Source organism: Diadema setosum, chromosome 1, assembly GCF_964275005.1.
Source record: "Diadema setosum chromosome 1, eeDiaSeto1, whole genome shotgun sequence".
NCBI classification, from domain to species: domain Eukaryota; kingdom Metazoa; phylum Echinodermata; class Echinoidea; order Diadematoida; family Diadematidae; genus Diadema; species Diadema setosum.
This window is the reverse complement of record NC_092685.1, coordinates 3,141,465-3,157,908: the sequence shown is the minus strand read 5'-3', so window position 1 is coordinate 3,157,908 and position 16,444 is coordinate 3,141,465. Positions and strand designations below refer to the sequence as shown.

At 37.8% G+C, this 16,444-nt stretch overlaps 1 protein-coding gene across 1 annotated transcript in view; it reads left to right on the top strand.

Moving 5' to 3' along the window:
* Nucleotides 1–1,924: 1,924 nt before the first annotated feature.
* Nucleotides 1,925–16,444, top strand: part of LOC140232797 (carboxypeptidase B-like) — a 26,010-nt gene continuing 11,490 nt past the window's right edge. The window contains exons 1-6 of the mRNA XM_072312916.1: nucleotides 1,925–1,995; nucleotides 6,089–6,170; nucleotides 10,207–10,326; nucleotides 12,528–12,641; nucleotides 13,996–14,097; nucleotides 15,198–15,302. Coding sequence (XP_072169017.1) covers nucleotides 1,925–1,995; nucleotides 6,089–6,170; nucleotides 10,207–10,326; nucleotides 12,528–12,641; nucleotides 13,996–14,097; nucleotides 15,198–15,302 — 594 coding nt within the window. The remainder of the gene's footprint in view (nucleotides 1,996–6,088; nucleotides 6,171–10,206; nucleotides 10,327–12,527; nucleotides 12,642–13,995; nucleotides 14,098–15,197; nucleotides 15,303–16,444) is intronic.

Below are 16,444 nucleotides of genomic sequence, written 5' to 3'. Positions count from 1 at the left end.
ATAAATGAATAAAGCATACGATTCTAAGAGATATTCAAAGTTTACTTAGTGAAAATTGGTTATGAAATGGCTGAGATATCCAAAACCAAAGAGGTCCTAATAAAATGTGGGACCCACCTTTTACTAGGACCACTTCGTTTTACTTAGTTGTTGGTTTTTTTTTTTATATATCTCAGCCATAGAAAAAAGTCATCAAATAAACTTTTAATTCAAGAAATCTATACCATCCCTCTAAATGTATTGATGTTTCACTACACCGATTTTCTGCCTAGAAATCAGCTCGGAAACCTGGAATATCCTTATTAATTCAATGTTTTTTTCAATGACCTTCGGCTGTTGACTTTCCCCTAATAATATGTCTATAATTTGTTAGTTATGTTCTCGTACCACGTCTTGTTGAATTTGCAATGATTTTCGAATCAATGTTGAAACTTTTAATAAGCACACCCTGAACTTGCAATCGACAGCCCCTTTAGGTCATTTAAACATACGTAATGTGATTTATGGTTGATTTAGCTTTCCCTAGATAACCAGGATGGTGAGATTTTCGTATTATGAATTCTGTTGCAAATCATTTCATGCATGATCAATTTTCATTCAAACAGCCTTCATTGCAAACATTTAAGAATTGTTTGCAACATCAGTCTCTTTATATGAAACCTTTGCACTATATTAAGCGTTGCAGTTGGATACCTAACATTACTTATTTCTATTTTTCTGTTCTTTTTTATGTTCTCTCTCCCATGTGTTTTATGCTCTTACAAACTGACTGTTCGTTAATGTAATGTACCGTATTTATGTTCATTTTGTTCTGTTTTGTTTTGTTTTTGGTTTTTTTTTATTGTGTGCACATGAAATGTAATGTACATGGACGCTGGGCTCCCTTGTAAACCAGGCCTTTGTTTTCTTTGAATAAAACTACCCTGCTCTTAAAGAAGATTTAATCAATAAATGAAATAAATAATTTTATATTATACTTTTCATATAAAACGTTGATTCGTTCAAAATCAAGCTTGTGTTTATCTCAAATACGCGGACTTAAATTCAAAAGAACCACCTTTTGGAGTTATAATCATTAAAGGAATGGGTCTGGAAAAACTGTTGACGTGAATTATATGTTGGGTCATCATTTTAGTGTGATGACTTACAGTATTTTAATAACAATTCTGTATTCATGTACAGTGTGTTTCGAAATACAAAGACAATGTTAAACGCATAAAGCACATTAGTGTGGTTTTTAAGTTTCAATAAGTTACAGATATAACGATGACTGTATCAAATATAGAACTTTGGCCACAGCTGACCAAAATGTCTTATTCCCCTGGGTGTGCCCCTCCCTCACCAGCCCTCCTCCTCCTCCCACCCCCCCCCCCATCGTCTTGCTGTTATGAGGCAATGAGAGCGACTGTTCTTATTTAAAGTAGGCCTTCCTTTGAGCACAGAGTATTTTGCTTGGCTCTCTCACTGAGGCTGTCGAGAGACAAGAGACAATATCGCAAACCTTGCCAAATCTTCCCATGATTCCATCCATTCTGGGCATGCCAACTTTTGCGTTCCGCGAAAAAAACCAAAAGCCTCCAAATAGAAAAATGTGACTGAAAACCTGTAGTTTCCTTTTCTTTGAAGCCGGCACCGCCTCATGAGAGTAAAATCCATTATCAAGTCAGTCTGCGAATATTGTGCTATGAAAACACGTTGTACAAACAGCGTCCTGATGTTTGCTCATTTCCCTTAAAATACCCGCTTGACATTATCGCTTTATCAAAAATGCATCTACCAATCACCTGCGCTAAATTACGCAAGTGATACGACGGTCTTGTGGACGCGATTGGCGTGACATGCAGTATCCGAATAAAAGCAGGGGACTTTGTGCGTTCAGGATTTCATTCACAGAGTCAGTACTACAGAGAGAAAGAGACCAGCGATGAAGTGTTCTTGTCTTCTAGCCGTCGCCTTATTTTCCGTGCTGTCCCACGCAGCTGTCCGCTACGACAAGTGAGTACCTATTATTATCCTTTCTATAAGTAAGTGAGGCAAAACAGATGATAACTTATGTGAAGTGAGTTTGCCAGGCATGCAATGTCGAGTTGATTGTTGGTTTCATAACTTTGATATTATGTCACTATTTGTTTTTAGAACATGTGATGTGACAAGGAATCAACATACCATTCATTCTTTCCTTTATTATGACCTCATACGAAAAATAAAGCATAAATTTAATGATACCATCTCAACGCTGCTTATTGACGTCGTTTAGAGCTCACCATAAGAAAACGATTTTAACAATATCAAGTGAAAGGTTTATTATTTGTATAACTAAGGTTTCTTTTCCTGGTTGTCACTTGATTATGAACACGCATTTTGAGGAATGTACGAACGTTTCCTGTATACATACATGCCAATAGTGTGGTCCTATCATCCTCGTCGACATTTTTCCCTTTTGCACTATTCACTTTAACTACATACAATGGGGGTTTGCTGACCCTAAAAACAGCCACTTTGCCATTAAAATCAGAAAAGAAATGTTGAAGTTAAAAAACGTTAATTTGATAACTATCATGACAATAGACATCATCATGTGAAATCCCATCTCGTGAAAAGAAAAAACAAATCCATGTGCATTTTGACAGTGCGTTTCTTGGGAAGTCAGGAAACAATATTGTCCTTCAAAGATTTCAGGACTGACAGCAAACGTAATTTACCGAATGTAAAACGTATCGAAACTGTCACTCACTGTCTTATGATGTATACATTTTTAACCCACATCCAGAAACTTTGTGTTTCTTTTTTCGTGTATGAAAATATAACGCGAGATTGAGTTCATTCTACCAACTCACGAATTTGATAAAATAACTTCACTACAGCATCATAAATATTGTCTCGTATCTTATTTCATTATTGATGTATTGGCTGAATAGTAATAAGTGTCTCATCGCTTGAAATGTGATGAAAAAATAAAACGCCGAAAAGATATAAATGCTATATGTACCCACCCTCACATACTCTGGTTACGAAGAAGCGCACAGAACAGGCTGCTAAGTTTGTACACAGTATACTTTTTCCTTATCAAACCATGCATTATAAGCTAAGAGCCATTATTGATAAACACTTCGAATCTGAATATGCTTCTCATTTTTATAAAAAAACTCTTTGCAAGACATGTAATTGTACCTCAAAATGATTGCATAATAAAAGCGAAAGTAATAGATGCTCGAGGCTGATTGGGTGATAACCTTCACTCATTACAAGATGCAACTTTAATAATTCTATTGCAAATCTTGAATGACAGTTGTATTTCATATTGTTTTCATGAAACTGGCCACTGGTTTCCACACTACCTTACATCAATATCTTCATAATTTCATCAGGCAGACTTACTTATAAGAATAACCCTTTTCGGAGATTATGACTGTCAATATTAAAATCGATATTACTGACTGACTGCAAATGGAACATTTTATCAGTTCAGAGCAGGCTTTTATGAACTTCTAATCTCCCACAATATCCTTATTCCATCATGGTAACAGTTAGCATATACTAGACTTTACACCTATACAAGAGCGAAGAATATCGACACTGTCTATGACGGGACCCAATACGGGTGCAGTTATATAAATATGTGCTGTTGAATGAACTCTGGCCGGAGAAGGGTCATAAGTGATCAAAGATGGGTCAAATTCTACGCCTTAAATGCAAATTAGGCCACTGGAATAGTCTCCATCAGTACCGTATTTGTTAGTAAGAATTAAGTTCTTTACTTTTTGAATGGTATCTGGACTAAAGTGTTTGTATGCGTACTAAATTATGACAACAAAGGGGAGTTTTAGATTTTTTTTTTTAATCTATAATTTTCGTCAAAATCACCTACCGGTACTTGTTAATTGGTCAAATTGATCTTCTGTCCCTAACCAATCCAGACTCGATAGATAGACGTTCCTTGTGTATTAAATGTTGTACAAATTGGACAGCAAATGTACAGACCTTCATTGCAAAGCTATAGTAGAATAAGAATACCAGGTAGAATGATACATTATATGTTATCTTTGCAATCAATTAGACATAGAAAATAAAGAAATATCATGTTCCATTTTTGTGTATACATTTTACAATGATTTTTAAGGTTGTAATATGGTCATTGATTTGTCACTAGAATTTGGTAGGTATTAATCGTCTGTCTACATGGTCTATGCTAGGTTTTACAGACCTGTAACAGATTTTAAGTAGGGCCCATGCTCCAATTTTCCTTTCACGCAATGTAACTAAAATTTGTGGTGATTGCCATAACATTATTCAGTCTTTGAATAGACAGTTCCTGCAGTGTACATTTCAGTAAAAGATGCTCCATGTTATCATGTCCGAACTCCCGATCATGATTCACTGCCGATGGAAACCAGTGAGTTGGGGGGGGGGGGGGAGGGGGGGGGAGGGGGGGGAGGGGGGGAGGGGGGGAGGGGGGGGGTGAAAGCCTGACTGCGAAACGCCGAAGTCCATCAATTTATTAATCCATCTTCATCGTGCGTCACAAGATCCGAGACTGCAGTGCAATTCGGAAAGATGAGTAGAATTTGTCAAGATATCCATCGCTATGTCCTGTGACCGAATGACAGACCAGTTTAGTGTCTGCCACTGCAGCTTCCACAAAATGTAGGCATATCGTGCCATATAAGAGGCTTTCAATTAAAGACAAGCATTTCTGACTCCAAAAACATTATTTCTGCGACATTCAAAGTAGCCAGGATGCGCTTGCTCTCGAAATAGCACTCGTCACAATTCATAAATCAGACAAATGGAAGAGTTACAGGCATAATTGATAGATACGATGTTTGCGCAGAGAGTTTTGTTGTTTCCTGTCCAATGATCTTTTTTCTTTTAATTTTGAGATTGAGATCCCGCATGATATCTTATCTTAAAATACTACCTATAGAAGTGTCTATTTATGCAGTAAGCATGGAAATTGGGCTCTTTAGCACTACCTAGGAAATAATGACAACAGCCATTATATCATCCTCTTATACACGTTATGTTGAGGGAATAGTCAAATATATTCATTAAACTGGTATGTGTAAAGAATTGAACAGCGTCATTAATCCTTACATTTATCAATATTTATTAGAGTATATGCAAAATATTAAAAAAAAATTCTTTATTTTTTTTTCTTATAGCTAAAATTACCTCACCGATATGAGAATGACTGATTTTATTATATTATATGAATATCTTTGGGCTTCTCAGAGACGCTATGATTTCTTATTTTGGGAACCTTTTCAAGGTCAGACGTAACACTGCTCACTAAATCCCTTATGCGTTCCTCTCAGCGCCTGGGGAAGAAGTTGTTCCCATGACAACGAGTCAGGGCGGAAACATAGTTCGCGCTAACAGTATATCTCCCGCCACACCTCTTTGTACCGACATATCAGACGGTAAAAACAAAGACACAGCCTCTCTTAGCAGAAATTGGCAATGATCCCTGAACAGATGACTCTGAATCTGAAGTATTGACCTCAATCGATGAAGACGAGTTGACTGCTATTTTTATCTCCCCAGAGAACGAGCAGTGTAGAGTCTTGTCTAACGTGTAGCAAAGTACTGCTGCTTTGATATGATATGGCATGGCCTGATTTGGTTTGATATGATTTGATCTGATTGATGATCTCCCTAGCCTACATTTCAAAATGGGACAGATTTTGTGGCCATAATTCATAAGATTATCTATAAAATTTATGGTAATCACCAATCAGGTGACGTCTTCCTTAATTTCATTCCTATGAATATTATACAATAGGCTTGCTACGTCTGACTCATCTTACTGGTTTGACCACTATAACATTAATTGGGCACAACTTGATTCTGAATAAAGTATTTTTAAAAAAAAAAAAAAGATGCTGCAGGATGTATCAAGACTGTTGAGCATTTTTTGGTGTATAGGAAAACTTTCCATTTCAGTCTGGTTTTGATTAATAGTTTGTGCCACATATAAGAATAGAAAAATAGCTATTATATGTATATGTGTGTGTATGTAAATGTGTGTATGTTTGTAAAGGTAGATATCCTATATCTCTACCACTGAGTTTCATTTTGTATCTTCCAGCTACAAAGTGATTCGTATAACGCCACGTTCGCAAGATGACCAGAAGTGGCTGAAAACACTACATGAAGTGTGGGAGGGCAAGGTAAGATACGTCCACTCCAATCATATTGTGTCAAACACACACACACACACACACGAAGGAAAATTGGAGAAGGAGTAAATTCGTCGAAGTGATGTTTAGGAGGTACTGGCAGAAAATAAGCTTTCATGAAAAGTGTTGTAAGATTAAGATGACAACAAAATCGGAAATATTTCAGTCTTCCCGCATTGATTCGTTGTTATCGAGATGATAGGTACACCGTCTAATCACGTTTCATACAATCTGTATTGTTGAGAAGCTTTCCACACTTCCCCCATCCTTTGCTCAGTATCTTTGGGCAATCGTCAGCGGGGATACCTGTATCACTTTCGATCGGAAAGAAGCAACGAGTATCAATAATTCACACGTACAGAGGCCACCAGAAGTGCTCATGACAAATACTCGGGTTTTAACTGACCTGGGCAGTCTGAATCATGACTTTCCACCTGGATTCTATATGACTAACAACAAACCGTGGCCTCTGTGAAGAGACTGCACGAGATTGATTCCCTATGACAGAATGGAAACATCAGGGTTAATTTTAGTTTAGACGTCCAATTGGGATAATTACAACAAAAATTGGAGGAAGAGAGGGTGATATCCACATCGACTGCTGACTCAGGGCAGGCACAGACTTACGACCCTTTTCTATCACAAAAGCTCTCGTTGACAAGTTTTCAACGAATAGGATTTACACATGTCATAACAAAAGTAAAGAACAAGAAGTTTCCTCCAGAAAGACAACCGTCCCCTATTCCACAGGAAAACAACGGGTCGGTGCCGTTTTCCATTAACTAGAGAGTGGTTCCTCGCCACATGAGGACAATGAAGTAGTTCCGGTATACGCCATCGGCGGATATATTGCAAATTTACCGTCTGCACCTGAAGTAGACAGGCCGGAATCGCATTTGCCCAATACGAATATAATACTGTAGATGAAAAATTCACTATGAATTACGTCTGGAAAAAACACTGTAATGGCGCGGAAGTTGTCCTTTAGATTTATGGGGGTTTCTGTCAATTTAAGTGGATTAGAGTACTGCAATAATTGAAGGCTCTGTTTTGAAAAACTTATCAATATGCCGTGTGTGTTTATCAAAAATATTTCACAAAGCAACTCCACAAGTGTTATGAATGACATAATGTAATACTGGCTGAAGAGATTGAACTTATGACGGTGGTTTTGTGAAATTAATAAACTCGACAGAAATGTAGAACCCCGATGTATTCCTGTCTGCTATATAGGATGACGCATCAGCGTGACAGCTACTGCAAGGTGTCCAAATGGGGCCACTTGTATGCATTATATGGCAACAATATCACATATAACATCGTCGAGTAAGCCCTCATTTCAAACAGTCAATAAGGTGTTCTATCATGCCGTTTTACACATAAGTATAGTTCGGAAAATATTGAATCTTTTTTGATTTATGAATCTATGCATCGACACATTGGAAAAACCGCAATAAACTTACGGTATATAGACCCTGATAACCCTCTGTGTGTGATTCTGGAGTCCCTGTATGTTGTCTTTAGAAAGATTCGCTGAATGTATACGAAATACTTAATTTATCTTGTGCTGTAAAGAGAGAAAGAAACTATTTCTTCATCTTGAGCAACATCAATACATTGTATATCAACTGCCTTTCCATTAACATTTCCGCCTATGTGATAGTCATGGGAACGAAGTGTCACTACACTGTGGAGGGGGGGGGGGGAGCTTAAGTATCTTATCTTAATTGTACCATTATTTCCAAATGCAAACAATGTTGATAACTTGAGAAAATGTACGAACGCCGTCACAGCGTGTGTGTGTTTACGTGATGTGTGTGTGTGTGTGTATGTGTGTGTGAAGGACCACTTGCATGGTAGCACATTGAGGAATTAAGTTGAAGTATGCACCTGACGTCCTTTGCATAATCGTGCACTGGTAAAGCTTTCCTACATAAGGCTTGCAAGTATTATTGCCTCTTGTTAATTCTATCCCGACAGTGGTTCATTCTATCCCGTGTGGAGGTCTTTAAAACAATGTGCGTCAGTGTGCGTCATATCGTGATAGAATGATCGCTTCGGAAATTCACTTGTTCTCGGGTAAGAAAGATAAAGTTAGATAAGGGATATAAGAAGGAACAATGGACGTATCCACTCATTATTAGTGGGGTATAAATTGGGTAAGGCTGTTTCCGAGTGTAATAATAGTTTTAAAATAAATTTGAAACACACTGCACAGTAATGATCTGCTTCTCATGTTGATTGTGCATGGGTGAGGTGAACGCGAAAAGGCCCGCACTTCTTCAGGTATGAATCGCCATACACACATGTTCGATTCTCAGCTATTATCTCTTGCTCAAAGACGTTGTTTACATCTATTATGATTATCACAGATTAGAACTGTACTAAGTACGGCCAAGCACATGCTTAATTTCCAGTTCTTATCAGACATGTCGAGTTGCGGTTGGTCAGTGTAATCCTGATTGATGTAATTGTTGCATTTACCGAAACTAATCATTAACTATTATTGATGAATTGCTCCCACTTTGTAAAGTATATGCAGACAAGGAATTCTGGGGATTTAACAAATTAACAAATATTCGTGAAGGAGTATACGCATGAACAATTAAGTAAGTTCCAAATTACTTCTCAGCAGAGGCAGTTGAACATGTTTTGAGTATGGGGGGGGGGTGGTCCTCGTGTGGTTGAGTAAGGGGGCAATGTCTTCTCCCCAGATGAGCGGAATCGGAGCTCTCCTGAAGGCATGATCTTTCTTGTATTTTTCTCCTTTTTTTCAGTTTTCGTTGTTTTTAAGAGCCAAAAGAGTTGGGGCAGGGGAAGGCTCATATAGGCCGACCCCTGCCAAGTAAACCTAGTGAAGAGCAAGTAAAACGTGGCGATTATTGGGAAAGCACTGAAGAAAATGAAATTGTTAGATACGGCTTATTCTTTAGTTGAAAAGATACCGAGTTGCACACCTCTATATGAATGTCGCGACGACGGGAGGTTACGTATAAATCACTGATTCTCCAGTCAGCTTGGCGATTGTTATTTCATTATATGCATTGATAATTATGTTGTTGCTTCCGTTTTATCGTCGCCTCCTGTCATGGCTAATAGCTGATAATTTCTGCTTAAATGACTTTGCAGAACATTTTTTCTCCCCTGTTTTGAACAAAATGTCCTTAAAAAGTTTGCACCTATTTTTTTTTTTTTTTTTTTTTGATTTGATAACGCTTCGGAAAATCCGATCTGTGATTCCACATAAAATAGATACATTACGTAAACATATCTAAAACTACGTTCTTCTTTGTAAACTATCCACGCCAATGCGATTCTGAATTTTGCATACCCTGTACCAAAACATGCAACAATCGAAAAACAAGCAAGTCGAGTTTAATATGGCAGTGCAAGCGCCATACAAAGGCTTTATAGTGCACTCCCGTTATAACGAACATGGTTATAACAAAATTCCGGTTATGACGAAGTAAAAATTCAGGCCGTATCATAACGTCATCCAGTTTATGATTTTTATTGTTTATTTGTTCGGTATTAACGAAATTTCGATATAACGAAAGAAAACTGCCGGTCCCGAGGACTTCGTTATAACGAGAGTCCACTGTAATGCTTCAAACTATAAGTGTGATATAGGCTCGTCATTCACTCCAGGTAAGTCAAAGACAAATGCAGGTTTATATAAAATGATCTTCACTGATGACCAACATGAGGTGCTCTCTGTAAATAGGCCTACACATATTGCATTTCGTTCTCTTGACGTATACTCTATGAGATATACACAATTTACAAAAGCATATTGCATTATGAGAATGCATGCTAAATCCCTATCCTTAAATTCTATAAGAAAAAGTTCAATCATTCACTTAACACCTGGTTATGACATTTTTGGACATTTTTGTAAACTTTTGTTTTTCAGATTCACCATCATTTCATAATGCACAAAATGCGCTTTATATGAAATTGATATACCGTATACTCTTTGACTATGATATTCCTTATGAACTCGGTCAATGTCGCACTTCCCCTACAGGTCGACTACTGGAAGCATGCCAGGCACGTTGGGTCTTCCTCTGACGTCATGGTCCCGCCGCACTGGCAGAGCGAGTTCCTCGACCTGCTCTCAGCCAATCACATCGATCACTTTGAGCTGGTAAGCACAGACAGGTTGTTATGCTTACCACAAATAACTGATACCCTGCATCACCGCGCCCAGTAAGGACTCAACAACTTAGCTGTCTGTATCTTGACAACTTCATAGTTCGTGACCCGAGATTGTCTATACATGGGTTCATCCTCTCGTCTTTGGGAATCAAGAAAATCTAATTGTGAATGACTGACGCAATAAAAACCTCGAAACATGAATCACGATAACTCATGAACCATGAGTGAAACTTGACTGACAACTTCTAGCATGACATGCATGCACTATCACTGTGTGATATAGTGAACTCACTATGGTCTTTTCTAACACAAAGAAAAACTGATCTTAAGAAAAGTTTACATTGTAGTATTCCAATCCTAACACAGGTACAGCTTACATAATCAGTTTAACATATACCAAACTCTGTCCCCTGAGAGAAGGTGACATAAAAGTGTAATTTGCTGTTTCGTTCTTACAAGGAGAGGAAAAGAGATAGGTGTAATCAGGTGAGATTTTCATCCTTATATTTAGTGACAAAAAGTTGCTTTAATGAGAGTGTTAATGTCTTAAGTTACGGAACAGAAAAAGCAGACGCAATAATTGATGTGAGAATATCGATCTGTACATTTTGAATGTCAGCAATTCATCTTAAACAGCAGTATGATCATGCTGACCGAACTCTTCAAAGACATCATTGTTTTGTACATGAACAGACCGAAATATCCCGATTAAATTTCTCTTTCATGGTCTCAGTGAATATAAAATTACATCATGCTAATCAGAGCCAAAGAAACAATGTGTCTATCATGAAAATTTGTGTGTGTGAACTGATTTGTAATATTTCACGCTCTATCAACATGATGAGGGGAATATGGGTTGCAGTCATGGTCAATGACTGTCATATCGATACTTTCACACCCTTACTGTCGTCAACTCGCCGACGCCAGTTAAACGATCATCGTTTTATCTTCTGCTCCTTTTCATTTCAAATTTCTTTGAAAATGTTGAATGTATTTCATTTTGTGTCATGTTATATATTCTGGGTCATAAACTCCCTTTACCCAAAGAGATTTTTCTCCTCTCCAAAATTCTTTGCCTTTACCTCACAATATGGTAGGGATACCTTGGCAAAGAAGAGGGAAGGCGTCATGCTGTAAAGAACGCACGATCTATAACCTCCTCATCAAAAAATGTTGAACCACCATTAGAACAGAGAACTACACTCTAAAAAAAGTCCGGGTCAGAACTGACCCGGATCTGTATCTGGGTCCGTTGGGGTCACACACCATTCCGGGTCAAAAATGACTCGGAATGTGGTCATGAAGACCCGGAATGGGGTCACCCTGACCCAATTCATGACTCTGGATGGGGTCATTATCTGACCCCATTCCTTGTCATTTCTGACCCGGAACGGTCTGTGACCCCAACGGACCCAGTTTCGGGTCAGTTCTGACCCGGATTTTTTTTTTTTAGAGTGTAGTGGCCTCGTTAACCAAGGGTGTGGCGCGAAGGGACCATACATTTTATTTTTTGTACTTACTGATTACTTTTTAGAGGAAACAATTCTAATTATCTCTTGAGAAAAGGTATCACGGCTTGGAAAACTGCCAAAATCGTGTGCATGTACTTCTCACGTTATTTTTAACGGCATTGTGTACGGGTGAGTCATTGTTCCGTTTGCCAGTTGCTTTCTTATCCATTTTAAGTATTCATCACACATCTAATCGCCAACACTTTACGCGTTCGTGACTAGGAAGGACAGAGACAATACTGTCAGATCTCATCAAGGTGCAATGAGAGAAAAAAAGCGGTTCAAGCTCTTAAAGTGGGGTTTTAAACTCTTAAAATAAAATTCTGTCTGTGATACAATACAAATAATATTCAACCAACTTGTACAAGATTAAGAAGTTGGTTTATATCTTGGTGGAAATGATAAGTACCTCTGCCTGTTCACCTGACTTGGGTTAAACTCATGTCTGCAATAATGTCTAAATGTCTGTGTGTATGATAATTATGATGCCACACAGAGGAGGCGAGGTCATCTTAGTCGTTATTTCGATAAAATGTGATACTGTTAACGTCTCAATTTATAAAGATATAAAGAGGAAATCAGTTTATATTCGTTAAAAAATTAAGATAGTATTTCAGAAGTTCTATATAAATATTGAAAGACAGAAAAAAATTCATGGTTCTTTCCCCACTTTCTTCAGATTTCGAACCTACAAGACGTATTAGACCAGTCTACCGAAACCATCTCACGGCGCAGACGGGAGGCTACCAGCGTGGATGATTTTGAATATACCGTCTACCACACCCTTGACGAGGTTTGCACTCCGATCAACTGATCCACCCGATTACACCCCCATTCAAACACAACCTGCTCCTTGAGTGATGTAAACATAAAACACCCATGTGATCAAGTTTTTAAAACCTTCATAGTCAACAAAAATGTTAAGTCATCTATAATTGATTATGGTATAACGAGAATTGCTTAACCCGTTATAATAATAGAATGTTGAGCTGGTTTTTGTCACCCCTTCCCCTTTGGAAAATTTTGTCCACCAACTGTTTCATAATAGATGTTACTGTTAGTAATTTTTAGATGAATGATTTTGAAGTATTATATTCTGTGAAATCTTGAATAAAAGACAAATCCATACATTCATCTGTCCAGAATAGTTGTATTTATCTGAGGATGTGGTTATGCATACTTTTGGAGTGAAGTAGTCATCTCATAAACTTCATAGATCTGAGAGAGAATATGAATTTCCTTAACTTTTCCTCTCTGAATGAAGTATATTGTATCAGAGTTAGTATTCGCACGGAAAATAATGTTTATGACAAAAGTATATCATGATGTGTTGTTGTTTTATTCTTATAATGTGATATGGTTGAAAATATGTATTTGCGCTTTGTTTACGGAAAATAACGAACAGTGACAAATTAATAATAATCGATGAGATTTAAGCCATGCTAAAATTAGGCCGAGACGGCTAAAGCGCCAACGGATGAGCCTTATAATGTATGCCTGATCCATCGTCTCGCTAATAACAATGGATGTGATTTATGTTTTTCCTTTCATCATTCTTTGTCATGTGCCTTTTAAGTTAAGCTGAGAGGAGCAACTACGTACATGCCACAATTAGCGTCTGTACATTGAACGACTTTGGATTATGATGAAGGATGTTGACGCTTTAGGCATCACTTTTATTGTTTCACTATGCATGTATACATTTTGAGATATGAATGATATTGTGCATTGAACCTGTAAGTATATGGAATCTAAATAATGCACACATATTTGTCATGATATATGCTTCGACTTGATTTGATATCAAATATCTCATCAACGAAAGACTCTGAGGGATATTTTTCATCTTTTTTTAATCATTATTGCAACTAAAACGATCATTTTCAACAAATAATGTCCCCCTTTTGGTGGTAAGGTTTATCTCACATCTGAAGTTTTAACTTTTCCCCCCTCTCTCTCTATTCGGTGTATAGTATTCTCAAGGTGATTCACTACAAACATATTAAAAGTAATTGTGATATCTGTGGATGTTGTTCTGATGGGTTTTTTCTACGTTCTTGATACCAGCGATGCCAGCCCATCCCTCCCGCCGTCCCCAATCTCTTTCAATTCTTTCTCCTCCATTTTGCCTCCCGATGATCTTGCAGATTTACCAGTGGATAACTGATTTCGTGGCGGAGAATGGACACATTGCGACTGAACACACACTATCGACTTCGTACGAAGGTCGACGTGTTCAAGCCATTAAGGTACAACAAATTCAAGCTAAGTCTTCTTCACTCTAAAAACGTAAATGTTGAATCAACATTTAAAAGGGCCGAGGAGTGACAGCATTTTTTGAAGTGTTGCATCCAACTTTTAAGATAACATCTTAAATGTTGAATCTAGCAGGAAAACCAACACTTTGAAAATGTTGTCACTCCTCGGCCCTTTTAAATGCTAATTCAACATTTGTGTTTTTAGAGTGTTCCCGATCATGGAATCCAGAATGTACGGATTTGTATTCCAGTATTACCATCTGATTACAGGACAGAAAAATTATAATAACCAAACTTGTAGATATGCAGAGGAAATAATGATAGCATAACGAAATGTCTTTCATCCAGATAATAACAGTAATCAAATCTAATACTGTCATTAATTTCATGTCTTACATCAATCACAGTTAACACATTTAGTCCTATCTCTTCTGGGTATTTTCCTTGGTTTAACTCCCGGGTAATAATCTCTGGTCAAAAGAACACCAGGATTATCATTAATGCACATGATGTATTAATTTGCATTTGGTTCGGTTTGCCTAAATCAAAGTGTCCAGCAGTCACTATATATATATACTGTAGTAGTTCCTATACGAGTTTTACCAATTGCGTCCATATAAAGCTTAATTAATTACCTGTAAAATTGAGTGAAAGTCATTTTTCAACGGATATTATATTTCTATTCCTGCATGCTCAGTCTGTAAATGCTTGTAAACCAGGCGTTTGGAAGCCCTGTTGTCTCGTCGATGGGGATTTGGACCTGCAAAATCATGAGTTCGAAACCTGAATTTTGCAGAGTAAATGAATTAGGCCTACATATAGAAAACCTTATGTTACAGTCTATCCAATATGTCTGACTTGACCCAGGTGTACAGTGTATTATCAATGTACCTGGCACGGCAGGCAAGGCTCGGTAATAATAATGGTAAGGCGTGCTAGAAGAGCGATGAAAGCAAGAAGCTACCTTGACTAATGAATGATACCGTATTGCTATTGCAGATATCCTTGATTGTTATACGAAGCCGGTTTCACGTGTTTTAATTACGACTGAATATAATGCGCTCGCATTTTCTCTGAATTGCGCCTCGCAGCTCGGAACGCCCGACTCAACGAGTAAACCAGTGGCTTACATCCAAGGCGGGATTCACGCTCGCGAATGGATCAGTCCCGCCACCATGATGTTTCTCGTCAAAAAGGTAAATCGATCTTTATAATTAGATACAGTGTCTATGAAATTATTTGAATAACACTTCCCAATATAATACCCTGTCATTAAGCATTTACGATACGAGATGGTGATTGATTCCCAACATGAACTAATTATCGAAGTTCGTGACATAATTATTACCGAGTGCTGATTTACCATGCACCAGCTCATTTTGTTCATCTCACAATGATTATACGACTGACTATAGCAAACTGAAATGGACGAATGGATAAATAAACACAATGCATTTACAAATAAGTGAATCAATCTACCCCCCTCCCCCCACCCCCCCCCAAAAAAAAATAGATGAATATAGGAATATCTCAAATACGTAATAGAAATATTATATGCGCCCTTAAACTCGTCCAAGTATCAAGTTTGGTGAATTTTGTACAATTCAAGTATCTCGAGTCCAGCTAGTGATATTCACTTAACTTTTCATGACTCATTGGACCCCGAAACGTTACACTTTATCTACAGTGTATAATAGGTCAGTTGCTTATATAGGCCTTACTATACCAAAAATCAGTCCTAATGGCTTGCCAGGCGCTCAGCTCTTGAAATAAGATTATGTTCAGAGATTCATCAAGCAATCTGATCAATTATTTATTGTATCATACTGTGTACCGTGTATAAGCAGTATGGTTGAACGCGAGTGAACGCCAATACAGGTCTGCCAACATTCCCACATCCAAATCAGAGAGATTCCACATAGCAATCAGGGAGATATCTGTGTGTTACATGCATTTCAATGAGTGAAAATAATTCCCAAATCAGGGATATTTGAATATTCTCTTATCTAGACATGAACAGATTTTGACATTTTCAGGGAGACTCCTGCAGAATCAGGGAGACTTGGCAGCTCTGCAGTGATATCAAATAACACATGATGCCTGCACCGTTATAGGAAAGACGTGATAAATACAAATCAAAGTGAATCTATTCAAGCTATATAGCAGCGGGTCTTCAAGGAAACGCTTGACATTTCTAGCTACGATTCTATCGACACCTTTCATAAATCGGCAAAGAGTGGTCACACCTCTACTGATTTGGAGGGAGGTATTCTTGCAGTTTTAGTAGAACCTACTGCTTCACAGTCATGGACATGGGGGGGGGGGGAGAATTTGGAGG